Source organism: Rhineura floridana, chromosome 17 (genome assembly GCF_030035675.1).
Source record: "Rhineura floridana isolate rRhiFlo1 chromosome 17, rRhiFlo1.hap2, whole genome shotgun sequence".
In the NCBI taxonomy this organism is placed as follows: domain Eukaryota; kingdom Metazoa; phylum Chordata; class Lepidosauria; order Squamata; family Rhineuridae; genus Rhineura; species Rhineura floridana.
This window is the reverse complement of record NC_084496.1, coordinates 11,432,409-11,456,643: the sequence shown is the minus strand read 5'-3', so window position 1 is coordinate 11,456,643 and position 24,235 is coordinate 11,432,409. Positions and strand designations below refer to the sequence as shown.

The 24,235-nt window shown below is 44.2% G+C and overlaps 1 protein-coding gene across 2 annotated transcripts in view; it reads left to right on the top strand.

Annotated features, from left to right (window-relative positions):
- Nucleotides 1-23,161, top strand: part of SNX29 (sorting nexin 29) — a 301,418-nt gene extending 278,257 nt beyond the window's left edge. The window contains exon 21 of one of the 2 annotated variants that reach the window (XM_061599557.1): nt 16,806-23,161. In XM_061599557.1, coding sequence (XP_061455541.1) covers nt 16,806-16,935 — 130 coding nt within the window. In that variant the 3' untranslated portion in view covers nt 16,936-23,161. Of the gene's footprint in view, nt 1-7,328; nt 7,745-16,805 lie in introns of those variants that run through there. The other variant, XM_061599558.1, reaches the window with a different exon arrangement.
- The last annotated feature ends 1,074 nt before the right edge of the window (nt 23,162-24,235 follow it).

Sequence of the window (24,235 nt, the reverse complement as noted above, 5' to 3'; positions counted from 1 at the left end):
GACTCAGGCCAGTGGAGCCCAGTAATGACAGCTACTTTAACTGGTCTCCTTAGTCGCAGCCTGGAGCAATCTTTTCTTCTCTGACAAGCACCACTTCTCTTGTTCTGCTCCACTACCACTCTGCACCTGTACTGGAATTGTTTTAAAGATGTTTTTATTGTTTTATATTTTTTGTGTGCCGCCCTGGGATCCTTTGGGAGTAAGGGTGGGATATACATTTAAATCCGATGATGATACCACCAATCCATCTCCCACTCGCTCTCCACTTCCTTTCCTTAGAGCAAAAAAGCTCCTGCAAATGAGGGGGTGGGCATGAGGACCCATTGGAGAAGCTGAGTGGGTTAAGCCATGGCTGTGGGCAGTGGAGACGGGTGGCTCTGATGGCAGTGAGGCAGTGAATCTGCTCTGGGTTTTAGCCCAAACTTTAAAGGAGCTGTCCAAGGTGCAGAACCTATTTTGAGGCCAGGTTTCAGCATGTTGGACACCTCCTTAAAAGTTCAGACTAAAACCTGAAGCAAATTCACGGCCCCATTGACATTGGACCCACCAGTCTCCACTGGCTGTGGGGCTGTTAAAAGGGCAGAGGGGTCCTAGATGGCAGTCCTTAACTGCTTATCCCACCTCTGGGCAACTAGAGGCCCCCGAGTAGCACTCTTTTCCAGGACCTCTCTTGCTTCAACATCCCTGGTGAAATAAATAGGCATCATTATTTGGGCTGAATAGAACGGTATTGTATAGTAGTTGTTTCCCCCCCTTTAAAACAGGGACAGAGTCCAGCTTCTCTCCTCTCTCTACTGCCCCTCCATTTCTGCTTTCAGCTTGACTTACAATGAAAATCCTGATCTCTTTTGGATTAAGGGTCTACAAGTGTCTTCCGTATTGCTGATGCCACGCCAGTTCACACCGTGATGTTAGTTCACTAAAGCAGCTGAAATGACTTTTATTTGAAGGACCAGTTCAACCTCAAGGACATGCCAGATGATCAAAGCACGTTTCGATCATCGCAGCTTCTCTTGAGCAGGCTCCTCACGTGCGACTTTAATAAAAAGCAAAGCTTTGCAATTAAAATTGAAGACCCTCATTTGTTGCTCTAGACTCATATGGCTTGAACTTGTAGTAAACCTTGTCCACCCATGGACATTACATTTGCCCCTGAACAGCTCTTTTCTCTTGGGGTTTCTTTTATGTTCACTTGCTGGGCAAATGCTGCTTGTTTGTTTTTAATTGGCATGTCCTATGAAAATCTGAACTCAACAGGGAAAAAAAATAACCTGCAAGTAAATTGGTTAGGACCTAAATTAAAGCATTGTTATTATAATTCAGTATGTCCGAGGGCTTTAGCCTGCCCTGTAGAGGTTTATTTTTTTTCTTTTGAAAGGAAGAGCTTCAGTGTTTCACAAGCTGATTTGTGACTTAGACCAAGGATGGGAAACCCATGGCCCTCCAGATATTGCCAGCTCCCATCATTCCTGATTGTTGGCCATGTGGGTTGGGGTTGACGGGAGTTGGGGTCCAACAACATTTGGGGTGCCACAGGTTCCCCATCCCTGGCTTAGAGAAGGGTCTATCACTGGAGGAATCCAATGACATGATGGATGGAATGGACTTGTTTAGGAACCACCTCCAGAGAGAGCCTCTTGATTAACCTTTCTTCTGTGACTTAGGCCACCAATATCTGAAAGACCGCCTTTCTTCCTACAGTCCCTCTCAGGTGTTGTGATTGGCAGAGGGTGCCTTCATGATAGTTCCACCATTTTCAGAAGTTGATGGGAAGGTGGTCCAGGAGAAGGGATTCTCTCTGGCAGCCTGTACAGCACCTTTGCTGTGCAGTTTTCGACGAATGCTAAAGATGCACCTCTTTACCCTGGCCTTTGGCACCTGAAGCATATGTTTTCAGGACCCACCCTAGTCCTGTGATTGTGATTTGTTCTGTTTTTAATATTGAATTTTAGATTGTTGTAACCTGCTCTGGGACCTGCTAGTGAAGGGTGGGTAATAAATACAATGATAATGATGATAATGATGATGCATCTCCATGCTCAGCAGCAGAGGATGTAACTGCTGTTAATGTCTGCTTCCATCTCCAACTGCTCCACTGCTGTGTCTCAGCCAGGGCTTGGAGTACATGCCTTCAGAACAGAGTGATGCCCTTTTAAGCCTGAGCAGTTTTCCTCTGAGGAGGTGTCATTTGACACATCTACCTTGCCACAGAACTGCTTAAGCTCCCAGTCTATTCTTTAAGCAATTTACCTGGCATCCAGGTCCATGGCCCTGACCACATGCTGGTTGCCCTGGATTCTTGCCATGCTTCACTGATGCACTCCTACAGCCTGAATTAGGAGATTTTGTAGCTCACGTACCCCATCTCAAGTTTCAATACTTGCCCTGCATTGTAAAGCATCCTTGATGTGCAGAACCAGTTCTTAAGGCTAATGGAACAGAGAATATTTGGGGAGGCGGGTACTGTATCCCAGCTCATAGCAGGTTATTGTTTGATTCTGCAGGGAATATCTCTGACTGGTTCCTATTGCAGCCTTGGTTGTTGAAGGGCATGTCCTTTTCTTGGGGAAAACTTTGAAAAATAGAGCATCTGATCTGCAGTATCAAACTGCAGGGGAAGCCAGTGGGATATAATAATTTTCAAGGCAGAACAATAATGTGTAATGAGCCCTGAGGCTGTTTTCACAAGAGACATTTGAATGGCCTGCACGTTCATGTCAGATGGGCTGGCATAATGTACATTTATAATGCTAACCTCTTTGTGCCCACTGTTTTCTGGTGTCCAAGAGGCCACAGAGCACAGTCTGGATGACAAAGGCTTTACGGTAAAATCACAGGGTACTTAAAAGCAATGCTATGAGGACCAGTCACTGTTCACAGTTTGAGAGCTTTCAGATTAACTCTTCCCCAAGTTGGATGTTCACGCTTGTATATAATATCAGGAAGGTAAATGCTTCAGACCTGAAGGCATGCTTTTAAGTGGGTTGTACTTTGGCCTCCACCAACCTGGTGCCTTCTATAGGTTTTGGATTAGCACTCCCGACAGCCCCAGGCCAGCACAGCCATGCTGGCTGGAGTGGATAAGAGTTATTGTCCAAAACATGTGAAGGGCAACAGGTTGGCAAAGGCTGTGAAGGTTATTTCAGGCCTAACGTGGTAATGGAGGACAGTTGGGTAGATCATTGTCTGTTGCATTTAAGGACTTGTTTTATGCTGCCTTAAATTGTTGGTTTTTTAAAGCAATGGAAGCATTTCCTTGGGGGTAGAATTAATAGGAGGGGTGTATTTGCCTGAGCTTGTTTCCTGAAATTATATCCCAGGGATAAATGTTGCCATATGCACCAAAACTTGCGTAGAGTCAATTCAGATTAACTTGAAGTCAAGTAGATCGTGCAGAGAGTCAATTCTGAATATGCATCTCATGCAGTGTCTTCAAAAATAATCTGTGGAACACTCAGGCTGTTGGTTTGAAGGGTGCCAGTCTTTCTAAGTGAACCTTCTCTCTCCAGCACTCCCTCCTACCAAAAAAACTGGCAGAACTTTCTTCTGATTGGCAGATCCACCAGCAGGTTTGCAAGAGCCAACAATAGATCAGCCAGCAGAGCAAAGAGCTCTATTTCAAGCATGAGGCTGAAGCCCTCACAACTAGAAGATCTATAGTTGGAATGGAACACTGTGCCCTCTCACCCAGATCTTGTGAGACTACAGCTCCGTTCATCCCTCACTGGGAATTGGAGTCCAATAGCATCTGAAGGGTCAGAGGTTCTTCACCCCTGTTCTTTAGGCTGAGCTGCAAACAGAGCATTCTGGGAAGAGGAGGTTTGTCTCACCTTTCCCCTCAAACAGTTAGAAGTTGAACGTTTTTAACTGCATGGGTTGTATCCAACTAACTTTTATCAGAGTAGATTTGAATAGAGCTTAGTCGGCCATGTCCATTTATTTCAATGGGTCTGCTTTGAATAGAACTAACACCGGATACAGCCTCATGTGTGAAAGCATCTGTAGCGATAGACAGTTAAGCTGAAACATGTGGAAACTTGCAATGTAAAAATATATCAGTTAAATCAGTGCTCTTTGCTAGGGTCTCAGGTTCCATCCGTGACAATCTTAATAGTTGCAAGTGTGGGAGGAGATGAAGAAGACCTCTGCTGGAGACTTTGGATCTCTCTACTCCAGCCTTCCCAAACTGCCACTCTCCAAATGGTGTTGTGGACTCCAACTCTCATCAGCCCCAACCAGCATGTCCAATGGTCAAGGAAGATGGCAGCCGAAGTCCAAAACACCAGGAGGGTCCCAGGTTGGAGTAGATGGATAGAGTGGCTGTGTGCCCTACTTTACGCACACCTTTCTTCGGAGGGCTAGTTTAAAATTAATGAACAGAGAGGAGGGAGAGCAGGTGGGCCTTGAAGATGCCCAACAACAGTTAATAATCGGCCAGCAGACTGAGGACAGGTCACCGGGTCACAGTCTTCCCCGCTATCATGAGATGTATTACATTTCTGTTTAAAGTATGGTCAGTATTTCTAAATTTGCAGTGACACATAGCAATCATCATATGCAAATGTTATGCAGATCTGTGCACACTTGTGTCACCCCACTTTTTTGCTTTTTTTTGCAGAGGCCACCCTATAGATGGACCCTATGTTCTGACTTGGTATAAAACAACTTTATATGCTTTAGGGTAGGAGTGGAGAACCTTTGGCCTTCCATGTGCTGCTGAACTACAACTTCTATCAGCCTCAGCAAGCATGACCTATTGGTCAGAGGTGATGGGAGCTGTAGTTCAGCAACTTCTGGAGATTGTCTGGTGCAGCCTTTCCCAACCAGTGTGCCTCCAGCTGTTGTTGGACCACAACTCCCGTCAGCCTCAGCAAGCATTGCCAATGGTCGGGAAAGATGGGAATTGTGGTCCAACAACATCTGGAGGCACACTGGTTGGGAAAGGCTGGTCTAGAGGACCATTATAGCTCAGGGGGTTGTCGTGTGTAAACATCCTAGGCTCAGTCCCTAGGATCTCCACTTGTTTTCTCTCTAGGAAAGCCTTCGGGAGCCAGTGTCAATCCGACTACCCAATATTGGGCTCCTAGATAGACTAATGGTCTGACTTGGGATAATATAGCTTCATCTGTCCAGATGGGGACATGGGGAAACTAGCAAGCTGGGCAAGATTTGGCCTATCCAAAGCGCTCCCTCAGAAAAACAGCTGCCATTTTCTAGTGCTCTGACGGGTCAGTTGGGCAGTAGGAACAGCTGGACCTGAGCCAACTCTTAATAATGATTGACAGCATTGTTTTTGACACATTTGCTGCCAAGTGAGTCGGAGACTTTGAAACTTCCCAGATAACTCTGTGAAGCAACATGCGTTGCATCAGTAAAGATGTCAAACGTTGTCTTTTTTTGCCCCATGAGCGCGGCGGGGAGGGAGGGAGAAGGCACATCATCTTCTCTTTTGGGAAGTGTTGCATTTGCAACATTTCTTCTTTTGTATTTGATGGCATTATTATTCCAGTAGGCATTCTTTCTGGAAGGAAGCTTCTGTACACATTTTAACTGCTTTGTATCTCTTCTGTCTCGTCATGATCCTTCTGTTTTCCCCTAATACCAAACAGATGGGCTATGGACTGTTTCGACAGTTAAATAGGTCATTAAGGTGGGCACACGCCGTGTGTCTTTGTATGCAGGTGTCGTGCAACTACAAAGGAGAAGGGGTCTCCGGATAGTTCCTGTAAAAGCAGGCTGCGTCAGCCTGTGTGACATTGCTCCTTGTCAAACATGTCCATTGGGTCTGTCACTTTTTATATGTAAGAGCTGGAATGAAAACTTGACACGGGAGAGCCGTGTCTGTCTTTTTTAGTTACTCGTCCTTGTGGGTCTCTGTGAAGTCACACACGTGGCATCTCTCTCCCTGTGCAGATGGTAGTTTGGGACCCTTCTGGAACTTAAGCCAGGGGACTGATGCTCACCCATTCTCTCACCCTGAAGGGAAGCCTTTGGGGAGGAGTTGCACAAACGGGGAGCCACCACTGAAAAAGCCTTGTCTGTGGTGAGGGATATTGGAGTTGTAGTCCAACAACATCTGGAGGGCATGTTATTGGTTACTTCTGGTGTTGCTCTACAGAGTAAATCAAAAGGTTCCCCTCGGCCAAGAGAAGTCATTGTGCTTCACACTCAGACTTTCCTTCTCTCTGTGTGTGGTTTTTTTTTAATAATAATCATATGCTTGGAACCCGCCACAAAGTGCTGCCGTGTACTCTCAGCCCCTAAGAACCTCATGATCATAGAACCATGGAGCTGGAAGGGAACTCCAAGACCGGTCAGTGTGGCAAAGTGGTTGGACTAGGATCTGGAAGACCAGGGTTCAAATCCTCATTCAACCATGAAGCTCACTGGGTGACCTTGAACAAGTCACTGCCTCTCAGCCTAACCTACCTCACAGGGTTGCTGTGAAGAAGAAGTGGAGAGGGAGAGAAACATGTATGCTACCTTGAGCTCCTTATAAGAAAGGCCATCATCATCATCACTTTGTTCTGGAAAATGAATGAACAGCACCAATCCAGAATGGAACAGAGAGTGGGGCAGGGTGGGGAGCCATCTTCTCATATTGTTACCTTGCAGATGCACCTCAGGCAAAAACATGACATAGTGTTAGAATAGGAAGAAATGGTATTGGTAATCAAACCCAATGCTAGGCAAATCATAATCATGAATGCTTATGAGCTGAAGCAATAGCCTGTTGGGAGGAAGGAATTAGAATCATAGAATAGTAGAGTTGGAAAGGGCCTGTAAGAAAAGCCATTGAGTCCAACCGCCTGCTCAATGCAGGAATCCACCTTAAAGCATACCCGACAGGTGGCTGTCCAGGTGCCTCGTGAATGCCTTCAGTGTTGGAGATCCCACCACCTCCCTTCGTCATTGGCAGAGTTTGGAAAAGTTACTTTTTTGAACAACAGCTCCCATCAGCCCAATCCAGTGGCCATGCTGGCTGGGGCTGATGGGAGTTGTAGTTCAAAAAAGGAACTTTTCCAAGCTCTGGTCATTGGTTCCATTGTTGTACCACTCTAAGAGGAAGTTTCTCCTTATGTTCAGTTGAAATCTGGCTTCATGAAACTTGAACCCATTATCCCATGTCCTGCACTCTGGGATGATCGAGAAGAGAACCTAGCCCTCTTCTGTGTGGCAACTTTTCAAGTACTTGAAGAGTGCTATCATATCCTCCTCAGTCTTCTCTTCTCAAGGGTACACATGCCCAATTCTTTCAGTGTCTCTTCATAGGGCTTTGTTTCCAGTCCCTTTATAACCCTTGCTTCCCTCCTCTGAACCTGATCCAGTTAGTCTTCATCCATCTTAAAGTGCGATGTCCAGAACTGAACACAGTATTCAAGACCAGTACCAAATCGGTTCAAAAACATTCCTGGACTGGAAGGATTTGATGGAACTTGAAATGGAGAAAGCTAACAGAATTAATCCCTGTTTTGTGTCAATGGAAAAATCTTCAAGAGATGTGCTAGTGTATCATGTAAAAAAGAGGAACAGAGATGTGGCTTTGCAACAATACTTCAGTGGTACGTTCGGAATTGATGGCAAGAAAATATCTGTGAAAAAGGAAATTCCTATCAGACTCTTATTATATGACTATGACAGCAAGATTATTGGGCGCGTAAAGATGGAAGATGGAACCAATACGGATAATGGAAGAAGAGCGATTTGAAATTACTGGACTTAGTAGACTTGATGAGTTGGATTAATTGACATGTTTATTTAGAAAAAAAATTGATGGACATATATCTCAAGGATTGGAAGAATAAATGATATGATGTTAATGAGATTTGTAACCAATTAAGATAACCGCTGGAGGAAGGTGATTTTATAATCTATTAAGATACAGGCTTGTTATATATTATAGACTTATAGCTGAACTACGACAAATCGGAAGTCAATTTTTTTATATTTTTTTTTTCTTTTTATTGTATTAGTTATGGATTTGTGTTTTTTCTTTTTGTATTGTTTTGGTTTTGAAAATTTGAATAAAAATTAATTGAAAAAAAAAAAGACCAGTACCAAATAGAGAGGAACTAGTATTTCGCAGGATTTGGAAACTGTACTTCTGTTAATGCAGCTTAAAATAACATTTGCCCTTTTTGCAGTCACATCACGCTGTTGGCTCCTATTCAACTTGTGATCAACAACAATTCCAAGATCCTTCTCGCATGTAGTATTGCTGTGCCAAGTATCCCCCAACTTATCACTGTGCAGTTGGTTTCTTTTTCCTAGGCATAGAACTTTGCACTTATCCATGTTAAAGTTCATTCTGTTGTTTTCAGCCCAGTGCTCCAGCCTATCAAGATCACTTCGAATTTTGTTTCTGTCTTCCAGGGTATTAGCTATCCCTCCCAATGCTGTATCATCTGCAGATTTGATAAGCATTCCTTGCACTTCTTCATCCAAGTCATTAATGACAATGTTGAAGAGCATTGGGAGAAAAGAATTGAGTGCCTAGGCAGGAGGTACTCATTCTCTTCCTTTCTCTCTGAACTAGCGACAACTGCTAAGTAACAAAAGAGGAGCCTTGTCCTGCCAAACCTGGTAGTTGCCTTCCGCCCTGCTTGCAGTCTGTAAAGAAGCTGGTGCATAATGGCTTAAGACAGAGGTACAAATCAGGAAGTCCCTGAACATAAGACTATCAGAAGAGCCTGCCAGATCAGGCCAGTGGCCCATCTAGTTCAGCCCTCTGCTCTCACAGTAGTCAATCAGATGCCTATGAGAAGCCTGCAAGCTGGACCCGAGGCCCAGTAGTGTGTTGTGTGATGGGGCAGAGGGGCTCACCTGACCTCTCGACAGGTGAGTCGCTGATGGCAGTAGGGAGGGCAGCGCAGTTCAAATGTCCCAGCAGAAGCACCAGATGGGCTCCCCTAGTGCGATTGCACCATGCCGACCTCCGTCCCACCATGCCACCCACTGCTGCTGAGCACAACAGCACTCTCCCCTCTTGTGATCTCCAGGAACGGGTATTCAGAGGCTTTCTGTCTCTGACAGCAGAGGCAGAACATCACTGTTGCAGCTAGTCGCCACTGATAGCCTTATCCTCTGTGAAGCCATTGCACCTGGCAAAGAGAAAAAAGCCCCAAAGAGAAATAAGCTGGAGTTTCTCCTCCCCCGCCTCCGCTTACCACTTTTACAAATTTATTTTTTTGTAGCAGTTCCTCCCGTTTGCTCACTTTTTACAGGCCGCTGCTTCCACTGCTTGGCAGGAGGCCTGAGGGAGAAATTGACAAGCGAGAGGGCTCAGGTTTGGAGGCTGACAGCTTTTCCCCCTCCTGTTTCCGAGACCAAATGGAGGCAGCGTGATTTAATCGATAAGAAACACAGGGTCTCGTTTTTTAACAAAAGATGCATATATTCATTTTAAAGCTTTTAACTTATTTTTTGCCCATAAAGCATTTGTTTCCATGGAAGCAGATCTGGCCGCTAAGAGCTATTTAGCCAGTTGCGACTGTTTCGGGTGGGGCGGAGTGGGGGAGAATTCTGCCTGGCGGAAGATCTAATTTCTGTTTCAGGCATTGCACATTTTCATACTTTCAGCAATGTTTTCTTTAAGAGAAATTGCAAGACAGGGCTGGGCTTGACTCTCCGGCTAAGTGTGATGTCGAAATAGAACTTCAGACAGATGGGCTCTTTTGGTATGTGGCCGTCTCCATGTGTGGATGAGGGCAGTCCTGTCCTGTGCTTCATGCTAGCCTTGTTCATGTCATTCACTGCATACATCCCACCTTTCCTTCCCAAGGGAAGCCCAAAGCAGTTAAACAGGAAAAACAGCAAACTGCTCCGGTAACACAAAACATCAGAGTGGAAGTTGATCTTACAGTACATCAAAGTATAAGGCAGAGCTAAATGCAGGGGAAAACAATCTCACCAATACAATAAATATGTTGGATCTGTAAGAATTTAGCAACAAAGGTCCTTCTTTTCCTCTTAATCGCCCCCACCCTGCATTTGGTCTTCTTTGCAGAGTGCCAAGTATTGCTCTTCTATGGGTGCAAATCTCTGCCAGCCAGCATTAACAGGTCATCGAGATACCCAGCTGTCACTAGGAGCTGGCCTGAAACAGTGGATCCCATCTCCCACCCCCTGCCCGAGACACTTGAAAATCGCTGAGGGTATTGGCGGACCAGTTAATTTTTTTTGATTGGCCTGTTGCAGCAATGGTAACGTGCCGTGCTAGATCCTGTATGATTTTTCCTTGTATTTTATTGCTGCTTTTATTCCTTCTTTGTCGTATTTTTATTGTATTTCAGTGCCATGGAGTTCAAATTGTAATGCAGACAAGTACACTATAAGAAATAAAAAAGCCATAAAAATACAATTTAAAGATCCGTATTAACATTTAATGCGATGGATGCACCGTCTCCCATCTTCAACCACCAATCCGTCCACATGCCGCAGACCACTTGGATGACCCTCACGGACCACAGTTTGGGATCTCCTGGCTTTAAGCAAGATGTTAATGTCCAAGGGGGTGCTCAGTAGCCTGCAGCTGTCCTCCCCACTCAACCCCCCTTTGAAATTCAAACCTACCTTGCCCCCCAAATGTTCCAGGCGAATTGAACTAGGCACATGGAGATTATCAGGATGCTTCTACATTCTGTGTGGGGAACTTTTGGCCTCCCAGATGTTGCTGAACTACAGCTTCCATCATCCCTTGCCATTGGCTATGCTTGCTGGGGCTGATGGGAACGGTAGTTCAGCAACAGGTGGAGGGCCAAAGATTCCCCCGTACCCGTGCTACACCTTATAATCCCTAGGAAAGGAGACCGCCTCTACATTACTACATTTGCATCTTGCCATTTCGTCAAGGTGCTCAAGGTTGTGTACATGTTTCTTCCCCCCTCCCCTCATATTATCCTCACCACAACCCGGTCAGGTAGTGCAACTGGCCCAAGATCTCCCAGTGAGCTTCATAGCTGAGTATGCATGAACATAGGAAACTCCCTTATACCAAGCTTCACACTGCACTTTATTCCATTATTCTGACAATTTCCTACCTGGTAATTTGCGCCTTATATTTGATCTTTCACACGACGCACAAGCTAGCTCTGGAATTCTAGTGGAATGTAGTGCAAGTTTAGCGCAAATTTCCATGATAAATGATACCAGAAAGAATCTGTTAGCAAGGTTGGGAACCCGGATGCTTGCTAGAGTTTTTCACTAGCTGCAGCTGCTCACGTGACAGGCATCCCAGCATGCAGTGCGTTCCCGCCCTTTAGTCATGTAGGGCCTGATGAACACTGTACCGGTATTCCAGCATTGGCGCAGATAGCAGCAGCATTTCCCACACACACCCCTGACTTGATACAACTAAAACAATTTAAAAAGTCAGATCCTAAAGGGAGAGCGCTTGCATAGCGACGGGACAAGATCTTAGACCTCCTACACAGTGGGGAACAGTGTTCATGGGTGAGGGACAAAAACAAGCTGTGTGAAAGACAGTTGAACGACATGCCGGTATATTGGATGGAAAATCTGCTGTTCCTTAACGCAACAGGTACTGCGGTGTGAAAGGGATTTTTAGAAATCAGGACAGAAGCGCAATCTTTTTAATCCGTTAAACTAACGCAATCAGCCCCATGTGTGAAAGTAGCCCAAGTCTGATCATTGGTCCATCTTGCTCAGTATTGCGTACACTGACTGGCAGTGGCTGCCCAGGGTTTCAGGCAGGGAACCTAGGGTCTTCTGCATGCAAAGCTCTGTAGTATAAAACTGAAAGTATCTCAGTGGCAGAACACAGGCATTACATGAAGAAGATCATTCCCTGGCATCTCTAGGTAGGGCTGGAGAATTCCACTGTCCTATATCCTGGAAAACTGCTGCCGGTCAGTGTTGACAATACTGACAACACTGGACTCAATGGACAGATAGTCTGACAATATTTGGCACTTTCCTAGGTTCCAGTGACACCGTCCATTTAAGCTCCCCTTGCTTCCTGGGGAGTCTGTTTAGGATTGTAATCCAAAACTGGGATCCTGTGCACGCACCACTTGTGAGCAAGGCCAATTGAACACAGTGGGACTTAACACCTGCCTAGGATTGCTCTGTAGGTATATCGGTATGCAGCAAAGAGTACTTGCGGAAGTGTATGTTGGTTTCAGGTTGACGCATGAAGTGACTCCAAACATCATCACACTTCTCTTCTGCTGGAAATTCCAGTTTTAACGAAGCTTGGGTTGTGTTCGGCTAATATTGGAATGCTGCCGTTCCATTTTGGAAATTCCACTTGGCATCACATTGAATGCTTTCCAGATATATAGAACAGATTTTTAAATACTGGTCTTATTCCAGAGAATGGGGAAGTGGCTTCTCTGGGGGCCAACATTCAGGTTATTTTATGCATTTACCAGCAGGAGGAGCTACTGTACTGAAGAAATGCTTGCGGATAAGCATTAAAGGGAGACATGAGGGCTTCTATGTACACTGAGTTCTTGCTATTTTAAAAAAATAATTAGCTTTACGTCAAGGTAGTTGACCTCTGCCTTTCCCTCATACCTGAGGGAGAGTGTGTTTGCCCCCTGTGGATTCTTGTTTATTTCTAGTGATTTACCTCTGGCCACAGCCGAAAAGTAGGGCTGCGGCTTATGGAGTTTCAACACAAGCCTTGCCTTTGCAGTCTTATTGCCTGGATGCAAAGCTGCCCTCCCCTTTTCACTGATACTTTTGGGGTCGCTTCAAAGATGGACTGTGGGTTTAGGTCAGGGTGGGAAACCTTTGGCCCATCATCCCTGACCATTGGCCATGCTTGTGGAGACGGATGGGAGCTGTAGGTCTAATGGTTTTAAGTTGCAGGAGCGTAGATTCAGGTTGGACATTGGAAGGAACTTCTTGACAGTAAGGGCAGTTCAGCAATGGAACCGACTGCCTAGGGAGGTGGTGGGATCCCCTTCGCCGGATGTCTTCAAGCAGAGGCTGGACAGCTATCTGCGGGAGATGCTCTAGCTGTGGATTTCCTGCTGTGAGCAGGGGGTTGGACTCGATGGCCTACAAGGCCCCTTCCAACTCTATGATTCTATGATTCTTCACTCCTGACTTAAAGTACATTTAAAGCCCAGCAATGGCCAGTGGTTTAAGTGAATGGGAATGAAGTGTGGTGAACCTTGGACTTGCATGCTCCCCCTTCTCCTCTTTGTGCACTAGAGGAGGAGAGTGAAAGTGCCTACTTTAAGAACAAACCACCTTTCTGCATCAGGAACAAACTTGGGAAACTGGTTTGTTCTGACCAAAGTTAGTTATAACGGACCAGGATGAAACCATGGTTTCAGATCCTGGTTTGTTTCAACTCACTTTGGTTAGAACAAACCACAGTTCCTGAGTCATGCGTAACACAGAACTGTGATTTCTTCTTTTTCCCCTACTCCTTTTTCAGAAGGTGGAGAACAGAGAGGAAGTGCACAAGCCCAAACTTGCCATGGCTCATTCCTGATCGTTTAAACCAGCCATTCCCCCCCACGTGGTGCTCTCCAGAGGCTTTGGACTACAACTCCCATCAGCCCTAGCCAGCAGGGACAATGATCAGGATTGGTGGGAGCTGTAGTTCAAAACTCTGGAGGTCACAAAGTTGGGGGAAACTATGGTTTAGGTGAAACCAAACTATTACATAGCAAATGAATACTGCAGGCAGAGGAGAGCCTTCAGCAGTGCATAACAGGTGAGAAGGGCGAGGGGGCTCAGGCAGCAATCTTTGGGGTTAGAGCAGAGGTATGGGGAGGGAAGAGCAACAATCAAATGTGAGAAAGAGGCAAACTATGGGTTATTCCCAGTGCTAATCTTATGCGGAGTAGACCCATTGACATTAATGGATGTAACAGGATCATTAATTTCAGTGGGTCTGCTGTGAGTAGAACTTAATTGGCTGCAACCCTATACAGCACATCCATCACATCCTTTCTCCTTGAGTACAAGATTTTTTTCAAAAAAGCAAAGCAAATGAGAGCTTCTCCCCGCCACCCTTCTTCCCCCCCCCCGAGATGGAGAGATGGGTCCATTTTGGTTTCCCCAGTTTCTCATTTTCCCAGTATGAAATTCAGCTCTCCACTTCTCGGCTGCCGTTTGATATTTCATTTTGTTTAGAAAAGTCCTCATGGAAATTCTCCAGCATTTTGGTGCAAATTTCTCCTCATGAACACATTTTTGTAGGCAGCTCTGACAAATGCACAGAGTGTATTTTTGCAAGGCATCTCTCATCATCTAATCATTTTTGTGTGTTATTTTCGCTCACGTCGTCATTTCTGTGCTCACTTTCCCCTAATCTATATGCATTTTTGTAAACATGCATTGGTTGGTGAACTGCATTGCAAAATTCGAGGAAGTGCGACTTTTGAAGGACGGCTGTGTTTCAGTTCTCAAACTGTTGCAGGAATTGTGAGTTTGATACATTCGGCTTGAAATGCAAACGGAATCAAAATTCTCGCCCAACTCTACTCACCCCCACGCAAACAGCAGACGCAAGGCGTGCCTGACCCGTATCAGGACCATAGCTTATGGCAAAGGGTTAAAATACTCTACTCTCCCTCCCAAGGCCATAATCCAGATTCACTCCCCTACCCCGGCACTGGCTACTTGTGAAAGAAAAATGCACTGAGGGTGTTCCAGCTTGCATATTGTGCAGTGTGCAACTTCAGCTTATTCTGATGGGATGTCACAACAGAGCAACCTCTCCTCCCTCCACTCCCCGCCGCCATCGCCATGGCCACCAACACCCCAGAATTATTTTTTACAGCAGCAGTGTTCATAGATTGTGCCCCAAAATTATTTACTGGGCGTCGTGCTGGTAGCATTGCTGCATTTCAGAGCGGGGGGAGGAGGAGAGAGTCTTGCAAAGCCTGGGACATCTGATAGTAGAGATCCATTTTCCTTCAGCTACTGCCAGGAAGGTTGTATTTTTTCTTTTTTTGGCAGTCCTGATCTTTATTGAAAGGCAAGCAAAGCAATAAAAGTGGTAATTTATAAAGCTTGCTATTACACAAGAGGGGCTGGTTTGAACTTAAAAGTATTGTGATGGATGTGAATTTCCTGTATTTTCTTTTATGTTTATGGGCTCCCTGATTGTTCAACAGGAAAACACCCTGTACTCAGTACTTTAGCGTCTGCTAGTTAAAATCGGCATGATTAAGGCTGTCCCACAGGGTGTTAATTCCTATCCGCAAAGCCCCCAAATAAAATACTGAGCCCCTTTTACTGTGTGTTATTTGTGAAGCAGAGATGGAAAGTTTAAGTGATAGGCGTAGATGAAATTGCATCAGAGAAGTGGCACCCGGGTCTAAAGATTTGTGGTTGGCACACATCTGGCAGCAGTGCTGACTCTGCAAGGCTTGGCATGATGTCATGTCTTGTGGCACTTTGCAATGAAGAGCACATATCGCTCTGAAGGATCCTTGCTGTATTGGTGATGCAGCAACTCTTAAAAGACCCAGGCCCAAAGCAGAGAGTTCAGAGTCGGGCTTCCAGATTTCACCTTGTGTGCCTCATGTCACGTCTTTTAGGCATCAAGTGAGAGCCTCCCTTCCCTGGAAGCCTTTGACTGATCTTGATTGCTGCCACCTGCCTGCCACCTTACAGCGCAGCACTGCTTGTAAGCTTCCTCTACTTTGGTCTCCGTGTTGCCCCTTGTAGAACTCAGTAGGGAGGAGGATGGGGACAAAACCAGCACGGGTCGGATCTGCCTGTCATTGGCTCTGGCGCCACCTACCGTTGGGCTCCCTGCCTTCCGCCCCACCTGTCCCATTGGGTAAGCCCACACAAGGCAGAGAGGAGGAGAACGGCAGCTGCCCCACCCCATTCCTTTCCCTTGTGCTTGCTCTGGGTAAGTCTGCAAGCTCCCGAGCAAAGTGGGGGCTGGCAACGTCCCTGCCCCCCTTCCCAGTGAGGGTGAGGCTGGCAGTACACACACAACATGCCAGTTTTGTGCATGCAGAGATTGATTTTTTTTATCAACGATGTGGTCTAAATTGGCACAGCCCAGACACAGGTATACCACCTCGTCTGCTCTTTGTGAAAACTAGGTCTAAGCTGTTCTGGAATTTCGCAGAGTAGGATGGTGATGTGCAAGTAGCTTGACTTGATATGGGATTGATAGCTGCTTTTTAGGCTGCATCGCACTTAAACTTGTGGGAGTTTGGTAGAATTCAGAATTAAGTCCGTGTGTGTGTGCGTGTGTGTGTGCATGATGCATAAATAGCCTTGTGGAGTCCTCTGGGGGGGGGAAATGAAAAGTACCTTATTCCTTTTGTACTGTAGTTTTCCGAGGAGTCTGTAGCCTGTGAATGACTGCTAGATAAGCAATATTTTCCCAATAATTGTTTGTAGTAGACAAGTAAGTTCCTTTCAGACAACTCATTCATAAAAGTTGCTCTATTGGGGGTCAGAATAGACAGGGAAGATCCTCCAAGTGATGTATTACTAGCACGCACCTTTGTCTATCGATACATTTGTCCATCATTAGCACAATGTTCATCAGGGCATCAACAAATCCTGTGTTGTCTATCACTCCCAGTGGTTTACAGTGTTGCCTCCAAATTTCAGGCTGTGGAGTTTTGTATTTTTTGTGTAATTGTATTTGCAAGAACGTATTGTGTAATGAATTCATTCATTCTCTAGTTTGCTATGTGGGTAGTACAGATCCAGTAAGCTAATTGTATATACATTGACACTTGTGTTACGTTATCTGCTTTTGGGGATGAGGGCAGGATACAGGTTTGCTTAATGCACAATATGAACTTGTTCGCAGCTTGTTTGTTTTTTCCTTCCCCTCCTATTTCTAGTGACTTCCAACCTGCTGGAGATTCTGCAAGCAAAACTAGTCGACCCCGAGGGACGACCCGATTTCCGAGGCTGTCTCGGAGCCATCAAAGAGAGCCACGGAACCCGGAACCTCAGAGTGGTGACCTTTGACTTTCTCGATAGATAGATCCACTAGCACCATGTACTTTAAACAACCTTTTGATTTTGTTCTGTCCAGTGCAGTTGATGACGCAAAACAGTGGGTGGGGTGGGGGAAATGAATGCATTCGCTTTTTGTACAGAAGGGAAGCCATCTATGATAAGGGTTCCTATTTTGATTAAACAGGTCACTGTTGAGATAAGCAGCCATTTTCCAAAACAATCAGAGGCCTTTTGGCATATTTTCTTAGGTTTGTCAAGAGGCACATACTAGCTTCTCTTTCATATATTGATGTTTCTTTTGATGGGATCTCTCTGCATTCAGATCCTCCTAGGAACTTACGACTGCTTGTGGATTCGTCAAAATGGCATTTTCCACCAGCACAATTATAGCTGGAATTAGAGGGGTATTTGTTTTTAATCTACTCTCTTCCCACCTCATCCGCCCCCCTTCCAAAATCAAGGAACTGTTCCTTGTTTTACCACTTACATAAAACAATGAACAAAAAGGGAGCAAGGCTGGTGGAACCCAGCAAGTGTTTCTGCTTAGATCTTCCCAGATTTCCTGACCTATGATGAGCAAATCTGGGGCACCACTGATTTCACAAACAAAATTTGATTTAAGCCAAGTAGGGCAGCACTGAAATCGGGAATGTCCTTATGGCAAGGGATGAAATCAAGGGGAATAGTTGAGGTGTTGGGGAGGGCATTTTTTTTTTTACAGAGGATGGGATATTTTCCCAGCTATTTGTCTGAACTTCCATTATTGATTTCTTGGTGGTATATTATTGTAATTATTTTAAAAACCTCAGTGTCAAAATAAGTAGACACTTGGGGCTATTCTTTCCACCACTTCCTACTTAAAGCATATGAAGTGACACCGCTGAGGGCTGCCTAATGCAAGTGGCTCTGTTGTTCGTCTCCTTTCGCTGAAATGTTTTCTGGTAAGGATGCAGCAAGGACCAGTAAAAGGGAAATGATGCTTAAGGCTGATTGGAATCCTAATATGATTTAACTGGAATGCTGTTCACTACGCCCACACCTTTGCACCGCCATAGATGGCAAATAATCCTGTTGCTCTTTTGTTTTCCATAATAAGGTTTACTCAATACTACCTCTCTGCAGGGTTTTTTTTTTAAAAAAAATCAAGAATGAACACTGTTTTTCCTTCGCACCAGGGCAGCTCTGTTGTATCACAATTTGTGCATTTGATTCTCAGACAATTTGGAAAAGGACAAGATGCAGGCTCCCACATTCCACTTGTAAAAATCAACCAGGCTGGCAGTGGAGTCTTTCTTTGACACTGGTGATGGGACGGTGGCTGTGGGCTAGCTTAGGGGACACATGGCAAGCTGCGTGATATGCACACCTCTGTCCTTTTCCCCACCTTTCAGTATACATCACCTAAGGCAGCTGCCTCACTCTGCCTAATGGCAGGGCCAGTTTATGCTCATGGCGCTGCCATCTTACCCAACGGTTCTCTCTCTTCTGCTGATATAAAACTATTTTTCCAGAGATGTATCTACCCAATGATATTATGCACTTTCCCCCCCAAATCATAGCAGTATTATTAAGGCCACATTCACACCATACCTTTATTCCCAACAGGATTTACTCACAGATAGTAACAGAGTTCTTTCACAGATTCAGTAGGCATCACCAAAAGTTTCTAGGACAGGCCATAGAAAGTTGCACGTATTTGGCCCACCAAGGTTGAAGTAGGTTTCCTACAAGCAACTGGTTGGCCAGTGTGGGGAAGAGGATGTGGGACTACAGGGACCTTTGGTTTGACCCAGCAGGCCACTGCTGATGTTCAAAAGACCTTCCTATAACCTGGTCAAATAATGGTTGTGATAACCTCTTCCTCCTCCAGAGGGCAGTCTTTGACTTTTGGGAAGAATTTCCTCTAGTCATCAGGTAGGACCGTTGGCAGGAAATGACACCATGAGGAGAGGGATTTCTTCTCAGGCCCCAAACTAGCCCTGATTGGTTAGCAGTACTCAGAGCTTAGGCACAGCACCCCATTGAGCTCTTTGGCCCAAAGTGTCCTATGCCCACTTACTTGACCCAGAAGGACCAGCTTCCAAATAAGCAAGCATAGGATGAAGCTCCATGATAGCCAGAGTTTCAGATGGCCACTGTCAATATTCCATTTCCATGCCTGCATTTTGGAAGTACGTTGGGTTGTATCTTACTCAGGGTAGACCCACTGAAATCATTGGGCATGGCTAACTTCATTAATTTATGTGGGTCTACTGTGAGTAAAACTTAGTTGGCTACAGCACATTCTTTTTATTTATGTATTTATTGCATTTATATACCACCCCACAGCCAAAGCTCTCTTTGAAAACCGCAGCTACCCCTGTGGAATTCTTTATGTAATATATATTTTTATGGGTGGTGGTGTGAATTAGGGAAAGGATACAGGTCCAGACTAAAAGTTGGAAGGGGAAGAAGCCACTTGAGAAATGGACTTTCTTTCCCATCATCAAATTTGGCAACGGGCGTATCATGAGCGGTAAGCTACAGTACACATGGGCTTAATTTTTTTTAATTAAATCACACCGCCCATTAAGTTTGGTGTGTGTGTATATGTGTGTGTGTGTGTAATATGAAATAATTTGGAAGGCCTTACAAAATATGTTCATTATAGATCACATTTTGTTAAAAGGAATTAATCATTTCTGAGCTGCTCCTGTATGCTAGGGGAGCCGCAATAAACAAATCTGCCTCGATTTGAGAAATAGACCACTAGCCGTAAAACACGGTGACAAGAGTTTAGAGCGGTAAGCCATTGAGAGATAAGGCACAACGGCAGTAAATTTGGAATTTGGCTCACGGAGGGGAAAAAAACCCATATGCAGAGGTTTAATTTGCCACCCTGAAATGAATGCTTCATTGTATAAGAGGGAGAGAGAAAAATATGTTTAGCTGTTAGCTGTCAAATGAAATGAATAGGAGTGTATTAAGGACTAGCATTGACTGGCTCAGCACGGCAGTAATGAATGGGACATGGAATGACTGAGCCGGTAATGAGAAGTCACTTGTCGTATCATATTAATAATCAAGAAAGTGATACCAACTTGTAAGCATTTCAGATCTGGAAACTTGGGCAGAGAAAATTCTGAAATTCTGAAAAGGGGCATTTTGAGAAAGGGTGTGTGTGTGTGTGTGTGTGCGTGTGTGCGTGTGTGCGTGCGTGCGCGTGCGTGCGTGTGTGCGTGTGCGTGTGTGTGTGAGAGAGAGAGAGAGAGAAGTAAGTTTCATTCAGTGTTTCCAACGTTTTAGCTGCCGTAAAAGAGAGATGTCCTTGTGAATTGCTGACATTGTAGTAGAAATCTGGCATCCTGGCTTCAAATATTCCAACCTGCCAAACAGTTACATTGAGTTATCCAATTTCCCCTTCAATCCTAGCTGCTGTGTCTGTGACGTTCCCTCCAGATACGCTGTAATATCATTGAGTATCTGGTTGATGACCTCACTTGTGCTCTGCCCACTATTCCATATTCCAAGTATTGCCTTTGGATATCCAGAGCATCAAGCTATGCCCATAGGGAAACTGGGGTGCAATGGCTGTAAAAAGAATTAAGAACAAAACCATTCTGTCTGTAACCTTCAATAGATGATGATTATACTCCTTGGGTTGTAAGTTTTACTCAGAGTAGACCTGTTTGAATTAATGGACCTCAGTTACTCACATCCATTAAGTTCAGTGGGTCTGTTCTTTATTATTAACAGTTATTATTGTTCAACTCTTTAGTTGCAAATTTTGGAGTTGGGTGCAAATGAAAAATGCACCTCCCCATAACATCCTCTTATTTTCCAGAAGTCTAACGTGGACTTTACACCATGAAAGCTTGTGCCACGGCGACTGTTAGTTTCAAGGCTCTCTCTTTTGCTCAGCAGACTAGAGCTACCCCTCTGGAAGTCCTGTATAGCAACTAAAACACTGCCCTGAATAGAACTTAACCTGTTTGTCCCACTGATACCATGTCCCACAGTTATCATTGGGGTGGATCTAAAATACTATTTGCTGCCATTCACTGGGTTCATCAGGGAGTAGCAGTGTGTTCTTTAGAGCAATGAGAAACTTGCATTCCTGTCAGCCTTTTGAGTGAGTCACTCTGAGAATTCAAGCTTCAGTCCTTTCCACGTGAAAGAGAAATGGCCTTATTTGCATTTCCTCACTGCCTTTTTGGCCTGTTCCACCTTTCTCAGTATTAATTTAGTAGCTATTCAGTAATACCCTTTGGGGTTTTTTTTTTTGCAAGCACTAAAGCTGTGTAGTGCTTAAAATACCAATTTAATCTGTTAAAAGTGAAACCAAGACATTTGAAAAGAAATAGCCATATTTGGCTATGTTTTAATGGAATAATTCCATTTTTGCTGTCTTCCTGTAGGTTTTTTTTTTTAACTGCATCCTGACCTTTTAGAACTCATCTGTGGAAAAGATAACACTTCTTTAAAAAGTAGTCAATGGATGGGTCCTGTTTTTGTATGTGCTGGGTAAACTTGCATGCTCGTTGTGATCCTGAGCCCAGCGTACGCAAGATGCTCCTCCTGTAGCCAGCTGCAATGCCACGAGCCCTTACACCGATTGCCCTCTTTCACAGCTGGGCATTCGGAAAGCCCAGGCCGGGTTGATTTCAGGGTAAATGCAGGAGGAAGCTTAACCTACCCACCACTTTTTCAGAGTAGCCCGGAGCTCTTTTGGGAGAAAGGGCAGGATATAAATGTAATAGATAAATGCCCATCTCTTTTACATTTCTTTTTTTAAAAATTTACATAGAGATTTATAACCTGTCTTTCTAGTGGCTACGCCCCCGGTCAGGGCAAGGTTTTGTCATGCAGTGCTTGCCCTGTCCTATTGGGAAATGAGAAGATAATAATGAAAAGCAACGAACCCTTTATGTGTGCTTTCTTTTTCTCCCCTTGTGCTATAAGCACTCCTTGAAATCTTCAAAGCCACCTGTAATAAACTGTCACTCCTCCTGTGCTGCGAACTGCAGAATTGGATCTGGCGAAACCACATTTACCACAGCTGGCATCTTGCCACTGTTATGTTATGTTAAATTTATTTATACCCCGCCTTTCAGCTAAAGGCCCTCAAGGTGGCTTACAAAGAGAAATAAACACAGATATAAATTACGTCAATAAAAGCAAAACAATTTACAACAATTAATACCATATAATACAATTTACAAAAATTAAAGTAAATAATAAACTGATGCAAATTATCTTGCAGTCATGTTAACAAGTTTGTCTAAGATTAACCAGAAGAAAAAAAATTAGTTCCTGTTCTGTTCTGCACCAGAGGTTGAGGCTACAGAGGGCTTACCCAAGAGTTCAAAGGAAACGGAACCCCTAGGAAAACTCTCCTTATCTCTGTGACCCGACCTTCCTGCATCCCAGCCGCTTTACATGCCAGGTGATACAGCAAATCAAAAAGGCAGCCATAACAAGGAGTGTTACCTTGGATGACTGATGACATGGTAACCGATTCCAGTGCTCAGGTTAATAGCTGGTGAGACTATACCTGTTGCCAACCTGGAGAGTCTCATATTGTAGGGAAGCTCTGGAAAAAAATATTGCTCCGTTTCTAATTTCATAAGATCTGTTTTGCTTTCTTCCTGCTCTGTACTGATCATTAATTGACTGAACTGTTCTCCATGACAGAGCCGAAGGAGAAATAATTCTTATCTGCGTTTGCATAAAGTTGCTTCTTCAATAGATGTCTCAGCCTGCATAGTTCTTCTGAGCACTCCACTGCTGGGTTATATGTATCAGCCATTCAGTAATAATTTGCTGGCATGCATTTTTCTTTCTCCAGTGAATATTGAATCATCTGAAATGGTAGATCCAGATGGCTCTAAATGTAATTAAATGACAGAAAAGCAAAAACTCTTTAAGATCTATGATTCTTTGTGACTTTTTGACACTTTTGTAAAGTCCCACATGCTGAAGGAAATAGATACTTCTGTGCCTAGAACCAGGCCAGTGATAGAAGCAAATTGGATTTTTGATCCATTGAACTTTGGGCATAATAAATATGGTATTAATTCTGAGATAGCATATGTATATATGGCAGCCAGATCTGCTTCTTTAAACTAATAGTGTTATTTTAACCCATGTTCTACTATATAATTTTAAATCTTATGTATATATAACTTTTAAAAAAACCCAACAACAATCTGTTATAATCTGGCCCTGAAAATATGCTAGTTTGCAACTGCGGAAATAAATGACATTTTGTAAGTTTAAGAGAGATTTATTGCCAGCATGATTATTGTGTTCTTTTGCTTGCATAAATGAAATGTTTGCTCTTAACAGGAGGACCATATCCATGTCTGCTCAGAAATAAATCCCACTGAGACTGATGGATCTTCCTCCCTGGTCAATGAGTTTACAATTGGAGGCTAAGGGAACAATCCAAATCTATTCCAATTAGTGGCATATTTGCCAATCACCAGTAGGTCTTCTTTCCATTTGTTATTATTATTACTATATTTTTATCCCGCTCTTTTTCCAAGGACTGGAACTCAAGGCGGCTTCCAAATATAAAAGTACATATAATTACAAGCAAACAAAATATCTACATTAAAATACAATTAAACGATGTGCAATAATAAAACCGTTTAAATATACAATTGGAGTATATTTAGGAATGTAATACTTGAAGCACACCCATGGCTGTGTCCGTTCAAGAAGAGGCAGCGCTGGACACCATCTTGGAAGGCTTTAAAAGAGGCTTAGACAAATGCATGGAGGATAAGGCTATCAGTGGCTACCAGTCATGATGGCTGTGCTCTGACCCCACAGTTGCTTCTGAATACTAGTTGCTGGAAACTGCAGGATGGGAGAGTGCTCTTGCGCTCAGGCATCTGGTTGGCCACTGTGAGAACAGGATGCTGAACTAGATGGGCCATTGGCCTGATCAAGCAGTTTTTGTTGGTATGTATCATGGACCATTTCCCACGCAAACCCAAGAAAAGTGCAAATGTGTGTGAATACATTATAATTTTTGCATTTTAGAAAATACAGTACCTAAGGCTACAGCAAACAAAGAAATAAAACCCAAGCAGCTCATACATACTTGTGCGCCAGTCACACAAACTTTCCAGCTAATTTCATCAAGAGGCACTTGCGACCATCAATTCCAATCCATTTTTTGAATAACAGCGTGGCTCCCTAAGAATCTATTGACGTTTCTGCCGCATTAACAGAAAATTAAAGAAAAAAGAATCAACACTTGCATCTTTACCATGGATAGAGGTTTGAAGCGCATTAAAAACTAGGGATGTGTTATAGTTAA